Source organism: Amblyraja radiata, chromosome 39 (assembly GCF_010909765.2).
Source record: "Amblyraja radiata isolate CabotCenter1 chromosome 39, sAmbRad1.1.pri, whole genome shotgun sequence".
Classification (NCBI taxonomy): domain Eukaryota; kingdom Metazoa; phylum Chordata; class Chondrichthyes; order Rajiformes; family Rajidae; genus Amblyraja; species Amblyraja radiata.
This window is the reverse complement of record NC_045994.1, coordinates 8,497,408-8,520,288: the sequence shown is the minus strand read 5'-3', so window position 1 is coordinate 8,520,288 and position 22,881 is coordinate 8,497,408. Positions and strand designations below refer to the sequence as shown.

At 38.7% G+C, this 22,881-nt stretch overlaps 1 protein-coding gene across 3 annotated transcripts in view; it reads right to left on the bottom strand.

The window, feature by feature from the left end:
• The window catches only part of pebp4 (phosphatidylethanolamine binding protein 4), a 215,565-nt gene that overhangs the window by 142,647 nt on the left and 50,037 nt on the right, over positions 1-22,881 (bottom strand). For 2 of the 3 annotated variants that reach the window (XM_033013741.1, XM_033013742.1), the window contains exon 4: positions 13,668-13,766. The exons of the other annotated variant lie outside the window; for it this stretch is intronic. In XM_033013741.1, the coding sequence (XP_032869632.1) occupies positions 13,668-13,766 (99 nt within the window). The remainder of the gene's footprint in view (positions 1-13,667; positions 13,767-22,881) is intronic. 3 annotated transcript variants of the gene reach the window in all.

The following is a 22,881-nucleotide window of genomic DNA, read 5'->3' as shown; positions in this document are numbered from 1 at the left end:
ATAACTAGTGTTCTAGGCAAATGAAATAACCAATTGACATGTAAGAACCCAGAAAAGTTACATTAGAGGAATGAACAACATGTACATTTACACATAACATCAGGAACCAATTTGTGTCACTTGGAAGCAAAGATAGAGTTATATATCATGCCACTTACAGTGACACTTAAAACAACTTTTTTCTCTTAAGTAGAAAATGCGTGAAAGTGTCCTGAATATTTACTGTTAGGCAGAAAGCAACTTGGTCTGGATGTGCAAGAAACATTGGCAAAATTGACACCAATGCCCCACTTTAGTGACAGCAACAGCATTTATTTTATTGTGCAGATGAAAATGAAAGGGTCTGAGCAAGGGTCTCAACCCAAAACCTCATCTATCAATGTTCTCCAGAGATGCTGTCTGACCTGCTTAATCCAGCACGTTATGTCTATTTTTGATGGTTTAAGAGTCCCTATCAGTTTTCCAGTATGGATATTAATTCCACTTCAATGTCAGTGATTAGCAACAATATTTTACACATGCCTCCAGGCCAGTATGCGGGGTTGAATAGAAAGTACTTATGCTTGAATGGAGTTCAGATTTGAATTGGCTGTGATCGGCCTGAGTTTTAATGTTAAGGTACCTTTCAAAGAGTATCAAATGCCTTTTGAACATACTAATTAAGATAATTAGCACTTTAGTTCTAGAAATCAGGTGCTTTAATGTTAAGATTTGTTTTGCACAATTTCCAAAGTCGCTGGTGAACCTTCAAAATAGGACAGATGAATTCCAAGTTGTTAACTTCCATCTCACTTCAAACTCACAAGGTATAAGAATGAGTCAAAGTCTAATTTGCTTTAAACATCATGTATTAATAGTACACTTCTTTCTCTTTCTGTCCACAAAAGACTATTGTGCAGATCCAGCAAGTAACAGGAAATATAATAGAATATCGTCTTTTATTCACAGCGATCAGAGATCTAAAAAGAGGGAGTTATTTTGAGTATTTTGGGATACATTCTTTAATATGGAAATTATAGCATTGTTTTCCATATTATAGGGTGCTAAAGCTTTGGAAGGAGTTCAGAGAAGGTTTGCTAGATTAATACCTGAAATGAGTCGGTAGACTTAAAAAGATCGCTAAACGAGTGTCCTCTGCAATTCGGAAGAGTGAGAGGGGTTGTAATGGAAAGTCTTGAAGGTTCATGATAGAGTGGATGCAGGGAGGAAGTTTTCTATTGTATATAAATCTGGAACAAGTGGCCCCCCAGTTAAAAATAAGAGGTAGTCCATTAAAGACAGGGAAGAGAATATTTTTATTTTAGAACTAAGTCGTAAGACTGGAATATTTTCTTTAGAGGGCAGTCAAAACAGTCTTTGAATATTTATAAGATAGTAGATAGATTTTAAAATAAATAAAAGGTTGCCTAAGTTGCCCTGTGTTGAAGTTATCATCAGATCAGCCACAATTTTATTAAATGGCAAAATAGACCTGAGGGGCCAATTGGCCTGCTCTTCCTCCTGTAAATTGACTTCAGAATTGTACATTCTCTAGTAATACAGTTAAACTTTCCCAATGGAATTCTTCTAACATTGAGCATTTCTGACATCATAAAACGGCACTCAGCATAACGTAACAGGATTTTTCCCCTCGACCCACCGTTAAGCACATAATTTGTCAGGGCAAGCTGAAGACAATGGGATCTTAAAATCTTACCTGAGCTGCACACCCAGTTCTATGCTGCTTTCCAATGTGTGGAAAATCATGGCCGGCTATCGACCAGACCAAGGTTAAGGCCCCATTAGCCAGTGCATAATTTCTTTCAAATTAAATCCAACTAAAAACAGGCAAACCATGGACAGAACTGAGCTGGGGTGAAACTCAGAAAAGACATAGATCTGCACATTTGTAAATTGACTTAATTTGTCTTTGAAGAGAAATTAATATCTTATCTCTGCAACTTAACTATGTCAATGAATGGCCCTCGTTAATTTCGTCATTGCCCGAAACAGAACCAAATGTTTATCTGCAATTATCGAATGTAACTTGCTGAATAAAATGTAAGATGAAAAAATAAATCTATTAACCTAACTCCCGGCAGTTATATTAAATGCTAATCCCTTTTACCGAAATTATGGTTTCTTTATTCAATGTCCTTGTTACCTTCCACAATGGGTTTTGTAATGTAATGTTATGTAGAAATATGACTCATCAATGCTGCTCTTTATACTCTTACCCTCCTCTTCAAAGTTATTATCTTATGCAGTGCCATTGTTAAAGACATCAGGTACAGACAAATAATACTCTTGTCAGGAAAATTCAATGTACAGTGGCTTGCAAAAGTATTCATACCCCTTGAACTTTTCCACATTTTGTCACAACCACAAACGTAAATGTATTTTATTGGGATTTTATGTGATAGACCAACACAAAGTGGTGCATAATTGTGAAGTGGAAGGAAAATGATACATGGTTTTCAAATTTTGTTACAAATAAAAAACTGAAAAGTGTGGCTTTCAAAAGTATTCAGCCCCCCTGAGTCAACACTTTGTAGAACCACCTTTCGCTGCAATTACAGCTGCAAGTCTTTTGGGGTATGTCTCTACCAGCTTTGCACATCTAGAGACTGAAATTTTTGCCCATTCTTCTTTGCAAAATAGCTCAAGCTCAGTCAGATTGGATGGAGAGCGTCTGTGAACAGCAATTTTCAAGTCTTGGATTGGATTTAGGTCTGGACTTTGACTGGGCCATTCTAACACATGAATATGCTTTGATCTAAACCATTCCATTGTAGCTCTGGCTGTATGTTTAGGGTCGTTGTCCTGCTGGAAGGTGAACCTCCGCCCCAGTCTCAAGTCTTTTGCAGACTCTAACAAGTTTTCTTCCAAGATTGCCCTGTATTTGGCTCCATCCATCTTCCTATCAACTCTGACCAGCTTCCCTGTACCTGCTGAAGAAAAGCATCCCCACAGCATGATACTGCCACCACCATGTTTCACAGTGGGGATGGTGTGTTCTGGGTGATGTGCAGTGTTAGTTTTCCGTCACACATAGCATTTTGCATTTAGGCCAAAAACTTCAATATTGGTCTCATCTGACCAGAGCACCTTCCTCCACATGTTTGCTGTGTCCCCCACATGGCTTGTGGCAAACTGCAAATGGGACTTCTTATGGCTTTTTTTTCAACAATGGCTTTCTTCTTGCCACTCTTCCATAAAGGCCCGATTTGTGGAGTGCACGACTAATAGTTGTCCTGTGGACAGATTCTCCCACCTGAGCTGTGGATCTCTGCTGCAGCTCCTCCAGAGTTACCATGGGCCTCTTGGCTGCTTCTCTGATCAATGCTCTCCTTGCCCGGCCTGTCAGTTTAGGTGGACGGCCATGTCTTGGTAGGTTTTCAGTTGTGCCATACTCTTTCCATTTTCGGATGATGGATTGAACAGTGCTCCGTGAGATGTTCAAAGCTCGGGATATTTTTTATAACCTAACCCTGCTTTAAACTTCTCCACAACTTTATCCCCGACCTGTCTGGTGTGTTCCTTGGGCTTCATGATGCTGTTTGTTCACTAATGTTCTCTAACAAACCTCTGAGGCCTTTACAGAACAGCTGTATTTATACTGAGATTAGATTACACACAAGTGGACTCTATTTACTAATTAGGTGACTTCTGAAGGCAATTGGTTGCACTGGATTTTATTTAGGGGTATCAGAGTAATCAGGAGTATCAGAGTAAAGGGGGCTGAATACTTTTGCACGCCACACTTTTCAGTTTTTTATTTGTAAAAAAATTTGAAAACCATGTATCATTTTCCTTCCACTTCACAATTATGCGCCACATTGTGTTGGTCTATCACATAAAATCCCAATAAAATACATTTACGTTTGTGGTTGTAACGTGACAAAATGTGGAAAAGTTCAAGGGGTATGAATACTTTTGCAAGCCACTGCATATTAACCTACCAGCCCAAAAATGGAAAAAGGTCAATAAAATCCTGACGATGGGGTTTGTCAGGTTGAGATTCAGCACAAGATAATTACTGGGACTCAAGCATTTGAAAATAAATAAACATTGAAAAGCTGGCTCAAATATGGTACAGGTTACTTCACCCGATACTGTGTGCGTCTTTCAAATTGAGAAACATTCTGCAGTTGTTTCCCCGGATGCAGGGCGCAGCGGTAGAGTTGCTGCCTCTCAGCGCCAGAGACCCGGTTTTGATTCTGACTACGCATTGCTGCTGTGCAGAGTTTGTGCATTCTCCCTAAGATTGCGTGGGTTTCCAACGGTTTCCTCCCACGTTCCAAAAATGTGCGTGTTTGGAGCTTAATTGGCTTCTGTAAATTGTCCTGGTTGGTAGGATAGAACTAGTGTACAAGGTGGTTTTTTGTCAATGCGCACTCAATGGGCTGAAGGGCCTGTTTCCACACTGTATATCTCAACTAAACTAAAGACAATTTCTAAAGTGTTATCAACAGTTTATAACATTCAAAGGTTCTGTATGGAAGGGCAGGACATTTATTCCAGCATTAGTCTGAGGCCCTTATAAACTCAGTCCCAGCACTCATCTCAGGATCTACAGTCATTGCTGCTTCCTTTTTGCTCAAAGTGGCCTCAAAAATCCCCCTAGTAGACGGAGCCTATTCCTCCTCCTGGCCTCAATAACTAGCGTACTGAGATCATTTTATCTTTTAAGTTGGCTCCTCAACAGCAGTCCAGCTGAACATCTATCACCTCCATGTAAACATGAAAACTCAGAATGAAGCTCAAAATGTTATGGTCAGGTGCCTTTGAAAGGATCGAGCCTTAGCTTCACAGATATGTGGTATAGCTTTTCTAACCAACATTTGTTGCACTTATTAGAAGAACAATGCACAGAAAAATGCATTCATGCTCTTAAACGTGAAAAGTGCAAATGAAACTGGCATCACGACTGCTGGGATAACAGCTTGTGGGATACCCACACAGTGCCATTTTTGTATATCTATTTAACAAAAGAAGTGTTCTTAGCCCAGTCAGTCCAACTGGAGTATAACAAGGAAATGATTCAATCCAATAAGATATTCAAAATATCTTTTTATCTGGCGAGTGATAAAAATGGGAAACTTGGCACCAAAGAACTGGCTGATGCATTTAAGATGAAGCTAGAAAAGTGCGTGAAAGGAAAATTTTACCTTTATGATTAATGATTAATAAGACCAGAGGGAAATCTGTGGAGTTTGAACAATGTAATGGACTTGTTTGTCCGAATGATTCATTTCTGTGCTGTCTTTTTGTGTAAGATGTGGTGCCATCTATGAATAATTTCAATATCATCATCCCACTTACCTTATGATTTGAAGTCTCGATTGTGCATCAATTTTGAATAAGGAACCTATGGTTCCACAAATGATTGGCATCTATCCTTTGGGATTTTTAGCACGTGCTTACTGATTTGACTTGGCAGGGTGCTTATATGAACGTATGGTGCTCATGGAAGGAAACTGCAAATTGTGTGTTTTGTTGCACAGCAAATCCACAGAGCTCAATGAGCTTTAAAAGCTGTTCAAATTAACATCTGTGCATTAAGTACTTTAAACAGATTTTTCATACTAATCATTGCTATATGACCTGTAATTATTCATGGCAATAAAAACAAGAACATCTGCATCACTTCATAGCAATGTTTATTCCTTGCAAATGAAACTTAGGAATCCATTTTGCAATAACTTTAATGCTTTACAACACTTAATATTATATCATATTTTGCTTTTCAAAATGTTCTTGACTACTAGTGATAGTATAATCAGCAAAATCCTGCTCTATACTTGAAAAATGTTGAAGAACCCACAGACATCTCATTCTCCCAAAGAACAAACACTCGCGGCAACAGGCCAGGCTTCTTATTATCGCATATGGCGTGCACAGCCTAAAGTTGTAAGACAACTTGTTCTGTTTGATCTTCTGTTTGTGTACGCCAGGTTGATTGCATTCGTTGAAACAGGGTGGACCACATGAAGGCCCAACAGGACAGGTATACGCACTATCAGTGATCAACTTTATATAAGAACTAATCCCAGGCTACTTTACTAAAAGATTACTTAATTATATTTTCACTACAAGCCAGTAATCCATTCTTCAGCAAATGCACTCTTAATTTACATTAAATCAAAATAGACCAAACTTTGGTTCCTCATCGGAAGCTGGGATAGCAATCAGTGGCCAAGGAACGTTAAAGAGGCTGGCATTATAAGCAGAGGCTGGATATGTCCTTTTCCAAATACCTGTGGTGTTATAAAGTCGACATCCATCTATTTTTATATTACTAAATCCCATCTTGTCTGTGATTGTTTGCGTGCTTTTCATGACGAGAACTATGCCAAAAAGGTACATGGTAGTGCTACAATCTTTGCACCACCTTACTCACCATAGTCCTGTGGTGTTGTGCATCAAGTTTTGTTCAGATTGATGTTATATTTTAAAAGTTATTCACATTTTTTACAAAACCCCAATTTGAGAAAAAATTCATCCATCTGCATTTGCACTTACAGCCATGACTTCATAATGGGATTGTAGCCCTGCTTGATACAATGTTGCTATCCCAGGACACTGAGTTCTGCCAGCCCAAGCAAGTGCAATTGCATTTTTTTTAAAGTTTAAAATGAGGGAAGGTGAACAACGGGAAACAACGAGCAGCCCCTGCGCAGTTGGGGGTTATGGTTGAGTGGTAGAATATTGTGTTGGAGGAACGTGTAGCATTGGGGGAAACAGGTGAGTGGTGAAATATTGGTGGGGGAACGGGTTGCGTTGGGGGACCAGGTCTCCCAAGGGGGCTATGGGTGAGTGGTGGAATATTGCGTTGGGGGACCAGGCCTCCTGTGTGACAGTGACCCAACGTGTCCCACTTGGTTTGGTATATTATCTCTATAATCTATATCTATAACTAAAACTCTCATCTTGGTTGTTTCTATCTCTCTATCTATCTATGCGTGCGTATGTGCACCCAGAACTACGACAAAACGGTACTAAAACTTTGCACCACCTTACTCAGTCCTGTGGTGGTTTATGTCACGTTTTGTTCAGATTAATGTTATATTTCACAAATTATTGACATTTAAAAATTTACAAAACCCTTCTCAACACCCCCACCCCCCGTCCCGCACCCCCCCACACCCCCCCCCCGACCGGCCCCGCCTGAAGCCGTCCCCCAGCTACAGAACGCTCCCGTTATGGCAAACTTGGGAATACAAGAAGCTGCCGAAAGGACTGATTGCCTATTGTGGTGTTCAATTGACTTATGTTACATTCAAAATACATGTACTGTAGTTAGAGAATGAGCAATGTTTAAAGTTAAAGAGCAACATTCAAGGGACAACTGTGAAATGAATTACATTTAGACAATGAGAGAGGGGCACCGAAAAGCAGATGTTTAGTTAATATTAAAATCAGTTAACATTAAAACTGTATGGTCATTGAAGTACACAGTATGTTTAAAGTATATTATATTGCGTAATTAAATTCTACAAGGGTGAAAGAGACAACCTAGAGCATAAAGCCAAATGAGCCTAATATTAGCTGATATTTTTAAACAGCCCTCACCTTGGACACTATTCCCCATTTTATAAGCTGGCATAGTCATGCCTTCCTCAATTATTCAACAAAACCTTGCAAACTAATCTTTCTGTAGCCATCACTGCAAACTTGGGAAAGTGTCTGAATCTGAGCTAAAATGTTCACCCATCATGACACTGAGCTAGGTTTTAATCCATGTCTCTCTTAATTTTAAAACTATTTATTCATACTTTTATAACATTGTTTGCTTTTGGCCTGCCTCAGGAGATGTGCTACCTGAAAGCCTGATTTATGGCCCATCTGTTCCACTGATGTTTTGTCCTTCAATCTGCCTCTCTAGAACACGTGTTGTCACATCCTGATTTGCTTATGATTTTGGTCACTTCTTTCCCGTGGTTTTTTATTTTGCCTGTGCTGACTCTCAGTTTAAAAACATATTTTTGCAATCGTATTTTTGAATATCTTTCCAGTGGCCTAGTTCTCACTATCTCTACTAGTTCTACGTGCCATCCACATTTCTGTAGTTGTGGCCTCATACACAGTTTCAATTGATCCCTCCAATATCTGTGACCATGAATCCCATTGTAGTAGAACCGAATATATTTAACTTAAAGGAGCTATATGACTGGGTGCTTTGTTGCAAAAAAAGGATATTCCCTCTCCTTTTTGTAACTGAACAGCCAACCTCTGTTTATTACCTATTCCAATGAGTCAGACAGATTGAAAAATTAATTGTGTGGGGACATTATGGTTGCAAATCTTTGTCTTACAGGTTTCCACATCACCCAACTCCAGGTCTTATATATGCGCATACACACACACAGTATAAGCACATTGTTTATGATTCCCAAATACAGCGTTACAGAAAGGATGCTGCATCTGAAGGCAGACTGACAGAATGACAGAGTAGCTTTGATGTCACTTTACTAGTGTGATCTCTGTTGCTTGGATACAGAAAACTGTTTCAAATGAGGGTGCGTGTTTACAGTCTTCCGATTGCATTCATACTGGTGTCAAGCTGGCTACGGGAGAATGTTCAGAATTAATTTCAAATTTTTCCTTTTGAATTTACTTGCCACCAGGACTCAAACATAAAAAGGTTGAGAAAGGTCAACACATAACCCATGCATTAAAGCGTACCTTGTTGTTGCAAGACTTGCACTTAGTTTGTACAGCTGATTATCAGAATGTTCCTTCTAAAAGTACAGTTCTAACTAAAACATGGATAACAACCATTCAAGAATATAGTGACACACCCAAAACAACATGCACATTTACAGCAATATTTATCCATTGAGTATTTTGAAATTGAAAATTGTAAACACACTGTTCGTTAAACAGAGTTGATTTAATACCAAGAGTGTTAAGTAGGTCATTCTTGTTTCTTCCAGAGAACCAAAGAGTTATCGATATGAACAAGTAAGATAGCTGGTGCTAAGTTCCATTGATTCAAGTAGCTGATACTGAAGCTCCTGTGGTGTTACCACCATCTTATCAGATGGTGATTTGCCAGCTGCAGACTTAGTGAGCAGGATGTTTCAATGGTGCCTTATTTGGCACATGTGTAACTGCACAGTCAAATTCTTTTTGCATGTTTATACATGCAGGCGCTGCCATGTTTTGGCGACATGTTCTGGTGCCATCTCCAAAGTCTGGCCCACCTGAACTACTGGAGCAGGTTCCCAATCCAGGTAAGCCCAAGGCTCCAGTAGGCCTTGCTCCATCGCCTTCGACCAGGTCTGCCCGTGAACCGACATCCCTCTCCTCACCCAACCATCTTTTTGTCCCTAGGGCCCGCCTTCTGCAGCCGACCTTGAAGGTGCTGGTGGCACCCTCTTCCTTGCTCCTTGAGTCCGACGTCTCCAGTGGCTCCCTCTTGGTATCGTGGTCCGCCAAGCTTTCGGGTCCTCCGGGTAGGTTCCCACTGTTGTGGTTGGCTGATCCTTCAGGTCCTCTGGGCGGGTTCCCAGTGCCGTGGTCAGCCAGAGGAGAAGAACATGTATTTAAGAGCACGAAAGCAGAATTTTCTTGCGGAATCAAGAAAAAAAATGGCTCTGGTCAATATTTGTTGAGAACCAACGGGAAATCGATCAGAAATATGAATTCAATCATTTGGGATGGGAAGATTCAGGTGGAATTAACAAAACAAAGAGGTAGAATGAATAAATGCATGTGCAGAATTAGCTAGTCAGAAGCAAAGCCGCACAGGAACAGTAAAATCTGATCCGCTTTTCTCTTGACAAAAAAAATGATACTCGCAAGGCCAGAATTTAATGGACATCTTTAATTTCCTTTGAGAAGATGGTCATGGGGTTACTTTTAAAACACTGTTTTCTTGGTGCTCTCAGGCAGGGAGCTCTACAACTTTGAGACACTTTGGTATATTTCCAAATTTAAATGATGTTTACCTTGCAGGGAAACTTACAAGGGCTGACGTTCCAATTAGAGTTTGAGGTTTAGGTGAAGAAGCCTTGCAGTACAACTTGCTTTTGGTACCCACCAAGACAAAAAGTGCAGAGATGAAGGGAATGAATGGTTAGAGGGAAGAATAGGGTGCCAATGAATGACAAGTTTTACCCTGAACAGTGTCGAATATCTTTAAAGTTGGAGTTGCACTCATCCAGACGCGCGCAGACATGGCATCACACTCCTGACATCTTGTAGATAGTAGAAAGGCTTTGAGGAATAGAATGTTGAATCATTTAAAAAACAAAAACTTCTGATCTGCCATTAAGTTTCCGATCAATATTAGATGAACATTGTTAGGTGTTTAAGTGCTTGCAGGGGCTATGATAAAAGATAATGGTGTTGAATGTCAGGTAGTAGCTATTGGGTATACTCAGTGTTTGTGTGGTGCACATTTAACTTGCTACATATTAAAGTTCAAAGGTTGACCATCTCCTGGTGTATCCTGCAGATGAAGAGTTGCAGATGGGATTAAACGTAGTACAATCATCGGTAAACAATCCACTTCAGACATTAAGATGCTGGAAGATCACTTGCCAACGCATTGAAGTGACCATTTTAACATTGTTGATGAAAAAACATTGAACAGCTGCTTCCATCCACTTATTTATTCCAACATTTAAATTGTGCATTTCTACCTCTAAAACACGGTGTGCTTCTAATCTGTCTCAGCTCCCATGAACTGCTGAAAGTCTGAATTATGGACTCATTATTTATTGACTTACCAGTTCTGCTTAAACAAAATAATACCGACACAAAGTCTATTAATTTTTGGTTCCAGAACTCTAACATTATATGTTAATTCCGTGAGTCATGCCAAAGTTCTGTGTGTGGTAACAGACATTCATAGTGTTGTAAACACAATATGCACAGGATATTTCTATGAAATGATTATCATATTATAGTAGCTTTTAGAGAAAATATTCACAGGAATAAGTATGTCCATATGCTTAACATGTTCCCTTTTTGAATACATTAATGATCTACACGATTAATCCATTTTAATTAAAATATATTTTCAGAAATCATAAAAATGTTATTGCACAGAAGTTCATTTGTCTGATTGAGACCATTCTCGCAAATCAATGAGCACCGACTCTGTAGCCTAGTTATTTTTATATCTGTTTTAGTACCATCTAATTTCTTGCAGAAATCCATATCATCCGCTTCTATCTGACTTTCAGAGTGATTTCCAGATCATCACCATCATTGCATGATGTTTATCTCATGGCATTTTGTTTATTTTTGTTGAGCACCTTACATCCACATCATATTGTCAGTTTTGTCAATGAAAACAGTGCTCTTTCATTCACTGTCCTCAGCCTTCATGATGTTGAACCCTTATAGCAGTTTGCTTTTCAACCTAATCTTCATGAAGAACTCCAATCCCTCACTGCTATCATGATGCTTTAGCATGGACATCCACATCATAGCCCTGGGAATCCTTATTGCCAATGTATTATTAGCATTCACTTAATCCATCCATTAAGGCACCAATATAATATTCATACATGTGGTAGATTGATACAAGAAGTAAACAGAATTACCAGTAATGTCTTTCTGCCTTCTAGTCAAGCTACCAATAACTGAACACCAAACTCCAACCTATCATCCTTTCCTCATTCTTTCAACTAGTCACAGTCACATCAACTTAAAATAATCTGAGATTAAGCTGATGCTCTAAACAGTTTTTGAGGGTGGAAATGTCTCTAGTTCCTGACTCATGGAACTGGAAATTATTTGTCCTCTGGTCTAGCTTTTTAAAAGGGAAAGGATGATTTTTTTTTTTTAATATGTTTTTTCTTTGAGGAGGCTACAGTTTTCCCTTTGGAATTTACTGGTTGGATTCTTTCTCCTTTCTCAGTTATGCCCGTCCCACTTAGGAAACATGAATGGAAACCTCTGGAGACTTTGCACCCCACCCAAGGTTTCCGTGCGGTTCCCGGAGGTTGCAGGTGGTTGCCGGAGGTTGCAGGTAGTGGAAGCAGGTAGGGAGACTGACAAAAACCTCCGGGAACCGCACGGAAACCTTGGGTGGGGCGCAAAGTCTCCAGAGGTTTCCGTTCAGGTTTCCTAAGTGGGACAGGGGTATGAATGTCATTTCATACAATGGCAGCAATAAAAGGCAACAGTTTAGTCCATTATATTTGTGCTGATATCAGGACCTCTGAAATACAGTGTACCATTGCTGTGGCCCTGCAACCAATAAGCCATGCTCACTTGCCCATAATTTGTCCCTCATTGTTAGGATATGATGTTGATAAACCTGCCCTGAGCGATCTCTAGGTGAGCAGCAGCATATTCTTTTTATGAGTCTAAAAAAAAAAAACGTCTAATCACTGCTTCCTCTACATTTTGCAGCAAAGTCAATTGTAGCTTATTGCCTCTTTTAGTTCAAATTCAGTTTATGTTCTTTAGCTTTTCTGACCAGCTTACTTTGTGGCATTTTACTCATACAATTTAATTATTGGCATCAAAGAATTGAATCAACAGGTTACCAATGCTGTTTCATTCTTGAATCAAATAAGTAGGTTTCCATGAATAGAAGTCATAAGTTCAATATCAAATCGTTCTACCCCATTCCATTCCTGGACTAAAAGCACTCTATCAATGGTGTCACTTGACTAGAATTTTAACAGTATTGTATCTTTCATATTTATTATACCCAAGTATACGTCAGTATCAATTAAAGAGATCACCACTGTAACAGTCAAGGGAAATGCATCATACATTATGACAAAATCCCAGGAAAGCTGCATATTTCTTTTTAGACAGATGAAACCTATTTGGCCCATCAAGGTTATGTAGGCTCTGAGAACCCTCCCATTCCTCCACTAATTTTGCCTGTAACCTAAGACCCATCACCTCCTCACCTCATCAGATCCTGCCATTTATCTGTACACCATGGCAATTTGCAATGGCCAGTTATTTACAAACCTGCATGTTTTTGGGATGCGGGAGAAAACCAGAGCATGCAATCATAGATTCCTCTTCCCCGTTCCTCTTTGAACTTTAGACTTGAGATGGTGGGCCGAAGGGCATTTTCCACACTGAGTCAACGCTAACCAGCAATCACCCCATACACCAGCACTATCCTACATAATACAAACAATCTACAATTTACAGAAGCCAATTAACCTACAAACCTGCACATCTTTGGAGTGTGGGGGGGAAAGTAGTGCAGACAGAAAAAACCCACACTGTCGCAGGGAGAATGTAGATTTAAGAGAGAGTTAGATAGAGCTCTAGGGGCTAGTGGAATAAAGGGATATGGGGAGAAGGCAGGCACGGGTTATTGGTAGGGGACGATCAGCCATGATCACAATGAATGGCGGTGCTGGCTCAAAAGGCCTCCTCCTACACCTATTTTCTATGTTTCTCTAGGTTTCTATGTACAAACTCCGTACAGACATCACCTGAGGTCAGGATCTAACTAGGTCCTCAATGGAAACACCACTAGACAGCACCAGAGGTCAGGATTTAACCTGAATCGCTGGAACGGAGGCAGCTGCTCTACTACCTGTGCCACTAGGATTAGAATGTAAAATTACTATTTAGAAGTTTAGCTACGAAATCAAGCAAGTTAGCTGTAAACATCAAAACAAGAATAAAATCAAATTTGCCAGGGAATAATGAAATTAATTGAATGCACCTCCTCATCGGATGTAACTTACATGTATTTTAGTCACCAACCAATGTCTCCAGTAACGGAATGTTGGATGCTCCCTGCTTGGAGCATCAGGATCCACCATTAACAGCACATACATTGCATCCTATTCAAAAATATATAATTGGGAAAATATATGAAAACAAACTGCTCTGTAACAAACAGTATCAACAATTACTAAATTGTAATCATGTGACTCAAACTGTAAAGCTAACACGATAGGATGAGTTACCAAAGATGGAGGCTTAATATTATGAAGCAAATAAGTGCATTTTTAAATGAGTAAATCCCATAGTCAGTCAGCCAAATGAATATTTTTACATTACAATACCACCAGCAATGTTTCTTTGTAGTGATTCTAATCAATAATAAGCTCATCACCATATCCCATAAGAATGTGTATGCCTTCTTGATCAACAACTTGCTTTCCATCAGCTTGTCCAAAAGAAAAATCACTTTGAATATCCAAGAAGATGGAGATATGTAGTGTTTGCCAACTCCAGATTCAGAAATGTAATGGTTTAAATTAACAGTGCAATGCTCGTTACCAAGCCTGTTCAAAGGAAGATGAATTCTTGCAATTAAGGACATTTAAATTTTATTTTGGTGACCAAGATACGAGTTGCATATTTTCTCCTACTATCATTTCTTTTAAATTATAAACCATTTTTATTTTTGTGTATTGTTTTAAACTGAGACAATCAAAAACATAAAGACTCGTTACATCCATTTGTGTTGATCAGGGCCGAACCAAAATTTTGCCCACATCAAAATTCAGTGACGAGTCAAATCAAAATAATAAAAAGTGGAGTTAAAATCACATTCCATGAACAGTCAGAGAATTTATATTTCAAGTTGGATCTTGTCAGCTTTATCTTCCCTCCACTCAATGATAAAATGCCTATCTTACATATGGCAATACATCAAGGTGAAAAGACTGTATCAACTGTACATATAACATCAATGCATTTCTTCATTTTTCTGATTCTCTTAGCCATGTTTCTCATGGTTCTGATCTTCGAAAGGCATCCTCAATCACGTCAACCTTTTCCTTCCCTTATTCGCTCCCCAACTGTATGTGCCAAGAAAAGAATGTGTTTTCTTCCTTTTCAAGGCTGTTGAGTGAGACATTGATTTGACTGAAAGAAAATTGTTGAAAACGCATCAAGCAGTGGGGAACATTAAGCCAATTTTTTGTAGCGATAGATGGCATATGCCCATAAGTATGCCAGTACTGTATTAGTTAATATTCAAAAATAATTACACTTGGCTAACAGCCATTCAGGAGTTTGACTGGCATTTAATAACATCGTTTTCTTTTACTACAGTTTTCTTGTCCCAAGGTCACTCTTTGTAACCATAAAATAACACCACAAATTAGTCAGCGCACTGTATTCCAAACAAAACAACATTTTTGTTCACTATTTTCAATAAGAGCAAATTAAAATGGAAGTTTCTATAAGTTAATGTCATTAGTAACAAAATGAAGATCTTGTTTTCTTTATAACAGGGGGTCAATACTGTTGATATGAACATTATTCCGATTTAGCATCAAGCAATCCACACTGTGTTTATCAACGAGATACTGAGCAAACTGTATGTCTCCACTCTGTTTAAGGGAAGTTTAGAAAGTTTGTGGCAACCCAAAACTAACATTGCAGGCAAGCAGCTCAAATCAACCACTCGGTACTTTGTCCAGAGTGCTGGTGAATCATTGGAATTAAGACTGGTGTAAACAATGGAGGGTTTTTCCAAGGGAATTGTATAATTCAGAAAGCAACTTTTACAATGCTAAACCAAGGTACCTTTAGCTTTAAATTTGAAGGTGCACTGCTTCAAAGAGGTTTCCAATGTACTAGCCTCAAAAACGTGACACTAGTTAATGTGACAATTTGAAACCCAGCTCCAGTCTAGGTGAATGAAAGTTCTGAGTTTTTATTTGACATCGAATGAACATGCATCTCAAAGGAACCAAAAACACCCTCCTGCTATTGACAACCAACCACCATGTCAGGAACATAAAGATGATTGCTGCTTGGAAACTTGTGCTTCCTTATGCAGCTTTGTAAGCTGTTAATTAGCCTGTAACTGTACGTGCTATGAAAGGATGAAAACAACTGTCCACGTCTTCCAAACGGTGCACATTTTATCCTACTTATGAATAGCTGTCTTCATAATTTGTAAGCTATTTACATAGTAGTCATAGAGTTATACAGCACAGAGACAAGCCCTTCCATTCAATTCGCCCGTGCAGATCAAGTTACCTGCCCGAGATAGTCCCATTTGCCTTCATTTTCCCCATATCCCTAAAGATTACGACAATTCACCTTATCTCTGCCCCTCTATAAGGTCACTCCTTATGCTTTTTATATACCTCTATTAGGTCACTCCTTATGCTTCGAGGAAATTAAGCTCACTCCTGGGCCTCATACTCTCCAGAAATATTGTTTTACTTGATAGCAGTGGACGTACTTGCATGTGAACAAGAATTTAAATATAGAAACATAGAAGCATAGAAAATAGGTGCAGGAGTAGACCATTTTTTTTTTCAAATGTGAAATACAAACTGAAAGATAAGGCACTTATTTTTGTTTGCTTCACCTAAAATCTTGTACCAACCATGGGAATGCTTCCAAGCTACAACAACAAAGGCAAATAATACAATTAAAAATAAATAAAACGCTTATCAATTGAGAGTAAGAATCTCCTCCTGGCAGCGAGAAAACACGAAATATTTAACCAGTATGGAATTGTGCTGTATGAAGTAAAACAGTGTAGGCACAAAATAGTGTGTTAGTAAAACTTCACAGTACTAATAACTGACTGTCAGCAATCTGTTAAACCATATGATGGGTTGATCATTTGACTTCAAACATTTAGTTTAGCTCTTTTGCTAACGGGACTGCACAAGACTGAGAAATTATTTCTGTACTATCTCTAATTAAGTAAAGATTAATAATTTTCAGTTTGAATTTTTGGAAGTATCCTTGTACACAAAATATTAATCTCAGTAATAATCTATTTGTAAAATTAAACATGTTACACATCATTCCTGAAGAAAAATTGATCAAAAACTTAATTAGAACTCTATTGACATAATATTTGTGTTTTAAACAGAGAGCGATTTATCATCAAATTTTAAAGTACCAATAAAGCCCACATTGATGTGCTTATCAAACTCATTCTCTCCACGAACCACAAGCAAACTACTCTTTCCTCTATCTAACCCATTGATCTTCAGTTTCAAATATGTGCATGAAATCTCTCATAAAAACAGAGAAAAACAGGTGCAGGAGTAGGCCATTCGGCCCTTCGAGCCAGCACCGCCATTCAATATGATCATGGCTGATCATCTAAAATCAATACCCTATTCCTGCTTTTCCCCCCATATCCCTTGATTTCTATAGCCAATGCAATCTGCATGCACATCCTCCACCATGAGATAGGCCAGCACCTATAGCTGCTGGAATTCCCATTATGAAGCCAGCCAGGCATAACCCCAGCATTGATAATAAAGTAAAGGTGATCTGTGCTTTGTTAATAATTATATTACCATAATATAACTATTTATGGTAGATCAAAGGAGGTCGCAGGAAAGATACTATTTATATAAGCTCAGCTGGGATGCTTGAAGAAAGCCTGGTGATTCACATCCAGTCATCCATCGTATAGACATATAGAGCGCAACAAAAATGTACCAATTATCATTGATATTAAGAAAAATGGCAAGAGTTACAATTAAGCAAAGGCTCTGAACAGAATGGCATATTCTGCAGTTTTTTGCAACAGCAATTCAAACATATAATCAAAGATAGACACAAAGTGCTGGAGTAACTCAGTAGGTCAGGCAGCGTCTCTGGAGAAAAGGAATAAGTGACGTTTCGGGTCAAGACACTTCTTCAGAACCTCACAATTCGTACCCAACCTGAAGAAGGGTCTCGACAAAAAATGTGACCTATTCCTTTTCTCCAGAAATGTTGCCTGACCTGCTAAGTTACTCCAGCATTTTGCGTCCATCTTCGGCCTGAACAAGCATCTGTCGATCCTTCCCAAACATATAATAATGTGTTTTTTTCCAATAATTAATTGGCATGATTGCAGCTAAAACATTGCTCTACAGAATAACTACTTTACAAGGTAAATAGATATAAGATTAAGACGAAAGCCATTCAGTCCATTGTACACAGTTGCACCGAATCATAGCCATTTATGCCATACCTCCTTCACTCTTGCATTAATATTTCCTGAAACAGCTAACAGATATCTATGAATATCATTCACTTCGACATGAAATATTCCATAGTCTACAGTTGTTTGGGAAAACAAGTTAAGTATTTTTATAGCTATTGTGGGGAGTAAGCATTTCCAGATTTCACTTAAAAATGGTTAGTTCTAATATAATTTCCCTTTAATTAAATTTCTTATCAAAGGAAATAAATGTATACTCCCTAATGAACATTTTTTAACATTGTAAATGCTTCAATTACCAAACAAATGTTTCCCAGAATGACAATGGAAACAAGGTGTATGCATTTGTCCGTGAAGTTTAACTCCCCAAGACCAGGTATGATAATGATGAATTTAGTCCTTTCAGTGCCTCTTCCATGGGGTGTGGAACCTAAATTTAACCTAGTATTGCAGGCAGGGGATAACAAAGCTTGAGACTGAACTTTTACTTGACCACGATTGCATCCTAATTTTCTTAGAGTTTTTTTCTGTTTTTTATATCCATTTCAATGTTCCAATTCTCTTTCTTTCCCTAAATTCTCAATTTTCAAAAGTAATTTGGTCCAAAGTTAACTAGCACAAACTGTTATACCATTCATTCATCTGTCTACATCCCTTTCTAACTTTCAGCCACCTGTTTTTAATATCGACTGTCCCTTCTAATTTAAAGTAATCCTTCAGAGTTTGAATCTTTTTTGAAATCTGTTATAATCCTGCCTCCTCTATTGAGTCAGGCCAACTAATAGACTGATCTATTAACTTCATACAAGCCTCACAGTATTTAACTCAGAGATCAGGACCCAATGCTTTCAACAGAAAAAAAATAATGAAGTGGAAAAAAACTGAATTTCTGAGTTGTAAGATTTATAGTTTTTGGTGGAAAAACGGACTGTAACTTTTTCAAAAGAGAAAATCTATTTTTTTTTCCATGCAAACACAAGGTCTTTGCTGAAATTGTCAGTTGAGTTCCTGACCTCAGCTACAGAAATCTGTTTGGAAAGATGGGAATAGCTCCCTTAAATTAGATATTACAATTTAAGTTTTCAGCCACAGAGGCTCAAGCTATTTTGGAGAAGTGGCGGTTCTGGAGCATTGCACTGCAGAAATAATTATTTCGGGGGCGGAATGGTTGATTTTATTTAAAAAAGAGATTCACTTAACTCAAAATCACAACTTTTAACTTTATCCATTTTTGTGTTGGATTTTCCAAATAATCTTCTGCTAAATATTTATACATGTTTATATAATGAATAAATAGAGCAATTTTTTTTAATCAGTTTTGGAAACTATGAAGTTTTTTAAAATTAACTTGGCTCGCTTACGGTTCTGGCAGAGTAGTTTGCTTTTTTAAAAATGTACTCAAATCTCCTTTACAACTAAATGTTTTTGAAATTATCAACTGCAGAGATGAAATCAAGCAAAGCTTCCTTATGATAAGAACCTAAATAATATTCAAACAAAAACATGTATGTTATTTCCCAGAGCAGCAGGTATGAAGAAATACTTGATGAACATTAGGAAAGTTTACAATGTTTCCACATTGATTCATACCATTCATAAAATTCAATCAAGCATATCTGATCATAAATCATACTTGCGTTCCTTTTCTCCAGAGATACATAGACAATAGGTGCAGGAGTAGGTCATTCGGTCCTTCGAGCCAACACCCATTCAATGTAATCATGGCTGATCATCCACAATCAATACCCCGTGCCTGCCTTCTCCCCATAACCCTTGATTCCGCAAGCCCTAAGAGCCCTATCTAACTCTCTTTTGAATGCATCCAGTGAATCGGCCTCCATTGCCTTCTGAGGCAGAGAATTCCACAAATTCACAACTCTATCTGTGAAAAAGATTTTCTCATCTCAGTTCTAAATGGCCCACCCCTTATTCTTAAACTGTGACCCCTGGTTCTGGACTCCCCCAACATCGGAAACATGTTTCCTGCATCTAGCGTGTCCAATCCCTTAATAATTATGTTTCTATAAGATATCCTCTCATCCTTCTAAATTCCAGATGCTGCCTGACTCACTATTACCCCATCATTTTGTGTCTATTTTGCATTGATAGTATGTTTTCCAGGTCACACAGCATGTAATCACATCAATCTCCCTGCAATCCATGTGTAGAAATATCCAGGGAGAAATTTGTCCAAATGGTTCAAAGAAAGTACGGGGGTCTCCAATGAGGTAGTTAGTAGTTCAGGAGTGCTCTCTAATTATGTTGCTTTCTTCGCATTAGTTCAATTTAAAGATAATTTCCCCACGTGTCCCAGCCCAGAGCCCTATATGTGATTCACGGAGGTTTCTTTTAATCTACTTGCTTAATTGCTGTCCCTTTATCCACTGTGGGGCCGATTTCTGATCCACTCACTCGAGCCCGCAGTAGCCTGGCGCAGACAGAACGGAAAGAAATTTGACACGCGCCAACGAAGCGATCACCCCTTTATACAGATATACAGTGGTGGGAAATTAGCGGCGGGAAAGTACAGAGGGAGGCAACCCCTTCAGACCAATCACAGATAGTGGCGGGAAAATACAGTGGGAGGCAACCCTTTAGCCCAATCACAGATACATAACAGTTGACATTACAGAGAAACAAAACAGAAACTTCTTCAGGGGTCCAGACTTGGTGGCGCAAATGGGTCACATGATTTCCAGGAATTGGGTCTCCACCCTGGGATGCAACACCAGTGAAGCCAAGTCTCCACAGTCACCTTCCATTCCCAAAGCACCCCATCCCTGCAAATTCACATTTCCAGTGTTCAAACAAAGATCAGCACTAGCTCTAGGATGCACATTGCAGTCTTCGGGTCTTAATATTAAATTCAACTATTTCAGATAACCAGCTGTTCCTGTTTGTGTCAAAATTGGCCACTTTTGATGAAAGATCATTTATCTCACACAGAATCCATCATACACCTCTACAATCAATTCTATCTGTTTGATTATGTGTTGCCATACCAGGATCATTACTTGATGTAGCTAATGCTGGATAACATTTTCCTACTCTCTGAGAAACATAAGCTTGCTCGTCAACAGCATTAGTCACCCAGCTAAGATGTAACGCGTGTAGTCACTCCCAACTGACCAGCTTCAAATATTATTGCCAACAGAATTTGTGGTGAAAAAACATATCTCTTGAAGCCAACACTTATTTGTGCCCAAAAAAGCTGGAGAAACTTAGCTGCTGCACCCGCTGAGTTTCTCCAGCTTCTTTGTGTACCTTCGATTTTCCAGCATCTGCAGTTCCTTCTTAAACACTTATTTGTACCTACTGTTTAATCCGATCAATAGGGTCACTCACAAAACATTAACAACAAAAAATAAGTTCCTCTCATCACTTCTATATTACCTTTTTAATGGCATGGGTCTCACTTTATTGGAGGAGCTGGTCATCCTTATGGTCCTATGCCCAAATGGTCACAGAAGAATCTGCTCCTGATTACCAATCAATTTTTTTAGGCAATACAGAAAATAATGTTTTCATTAAAATGGTGTTTTTTTCCAATGGGATTGACAAGGTCACAATCTTTGGAAGGCATTTGGCTGTATTGAAATATTTCTACAGGAAAGCAATCTAGAAGCATCTTATAAACTTGTTTTCATGCAAAATGGTACATTGATAGAAAGAATTAAAGTGCAAATGAAGTACAGGCATATTTTATCTTTCTATGTCAGCTCAAACTTTGGAAAATGAGAAGACTGCGAAGAAACAAAATGAAAATATGTATTAATTTTATTAAGTAAGTTTTAACTCATCTTCCAAAAGTACTGTGCAACTTAAATTTCTTATTGTTACTTTCTTTCTTGCAGAATTCAATATCTTTCCTAGTTAATTGCATAGTACTGCACAATATAATATAACATTTAATTCTGGAGCATATCACTTCCCAGCTAATAATTTATTCTCTGCTAAAACATTAATTATGGTGGACACATCCAATTAAGCACAAATTTACCAAATTGTCCCCAAAGCCTAAAAAAAACTACTTCTAATAGGATTAGATGACAAGACCTTATTCTGCAAATGGTCTCCATGGGAACAACAAATACTGAACATGCCTCAGTTTTACCCAATTTTAGTGACTGGGCTCCATCTGGATTCAAAATGGTTTTGGATAAAGCTGCATTATCCCTTTCAAATGGTCCTTTCCAATAATTCTAGGTCAAATTCATTTATTCAAAAATTAAGCCATTACTGAATTGTGCATACTGCTCCTGACTTGCTATTGCAGAGTGACCTTCAAAGAAAGAGTACCGTAATCACACTTAAATAACCGTTAAAAATTAAGAGACATGTCACAGCATTCTTAAAAAGTGCCAATGTTGCAACATTATGTTTTAAAGTTGACTTTAAAAGCATGAAGAAAAGTGAAATGTAATGTTATAATTAAATTGGCTTATCTCTTAAGTTCCTTAAGCATAATTGCTATTCTAGCAAACTACTGGTCAGTGGGAACAATTTTACTTGGCATATAGAGAATATGAAATTATATTCACCATCTTGCCTTACCAATCTTCCTTACCTGTCATAATAAAGATGACGGATGCCATTGGGGATCATCATATTAAAACTTACGAGACTGTGGGACCCGTTGGGTCCTTGTCACACGGGAGGCCTGGTCCCTCAACGCAACCCGTTCCCCAAAGCAGAATTCCACCACTCACCCGTCCCCCAAGGCAACCCATTTCCCCAATGCAATATTCCACAACTCAGCCATAGCCCTCAACTGCGCAGGTGCGGCTCATTTCCCCTCACTCCCAGCACTCCCTGCCCCTCTTGATCCTCCCTCTTTTTTCCCCCTCTCCTCCCGTCGCTGCGGGCCGCGTCCTCCGGCGGCTGCTGCTATGGCTATGCCCTCCGGCAACTGTGACCATCTCCTCCAGTCGCTGCTGACCGACTGAGGATGAAAGGACGAACAGCTGCAGGCGGGGCAGCCATACTCAACGGCACCTCCAACCAGTGTTAATCAATGTTAATTGTGTTCATAA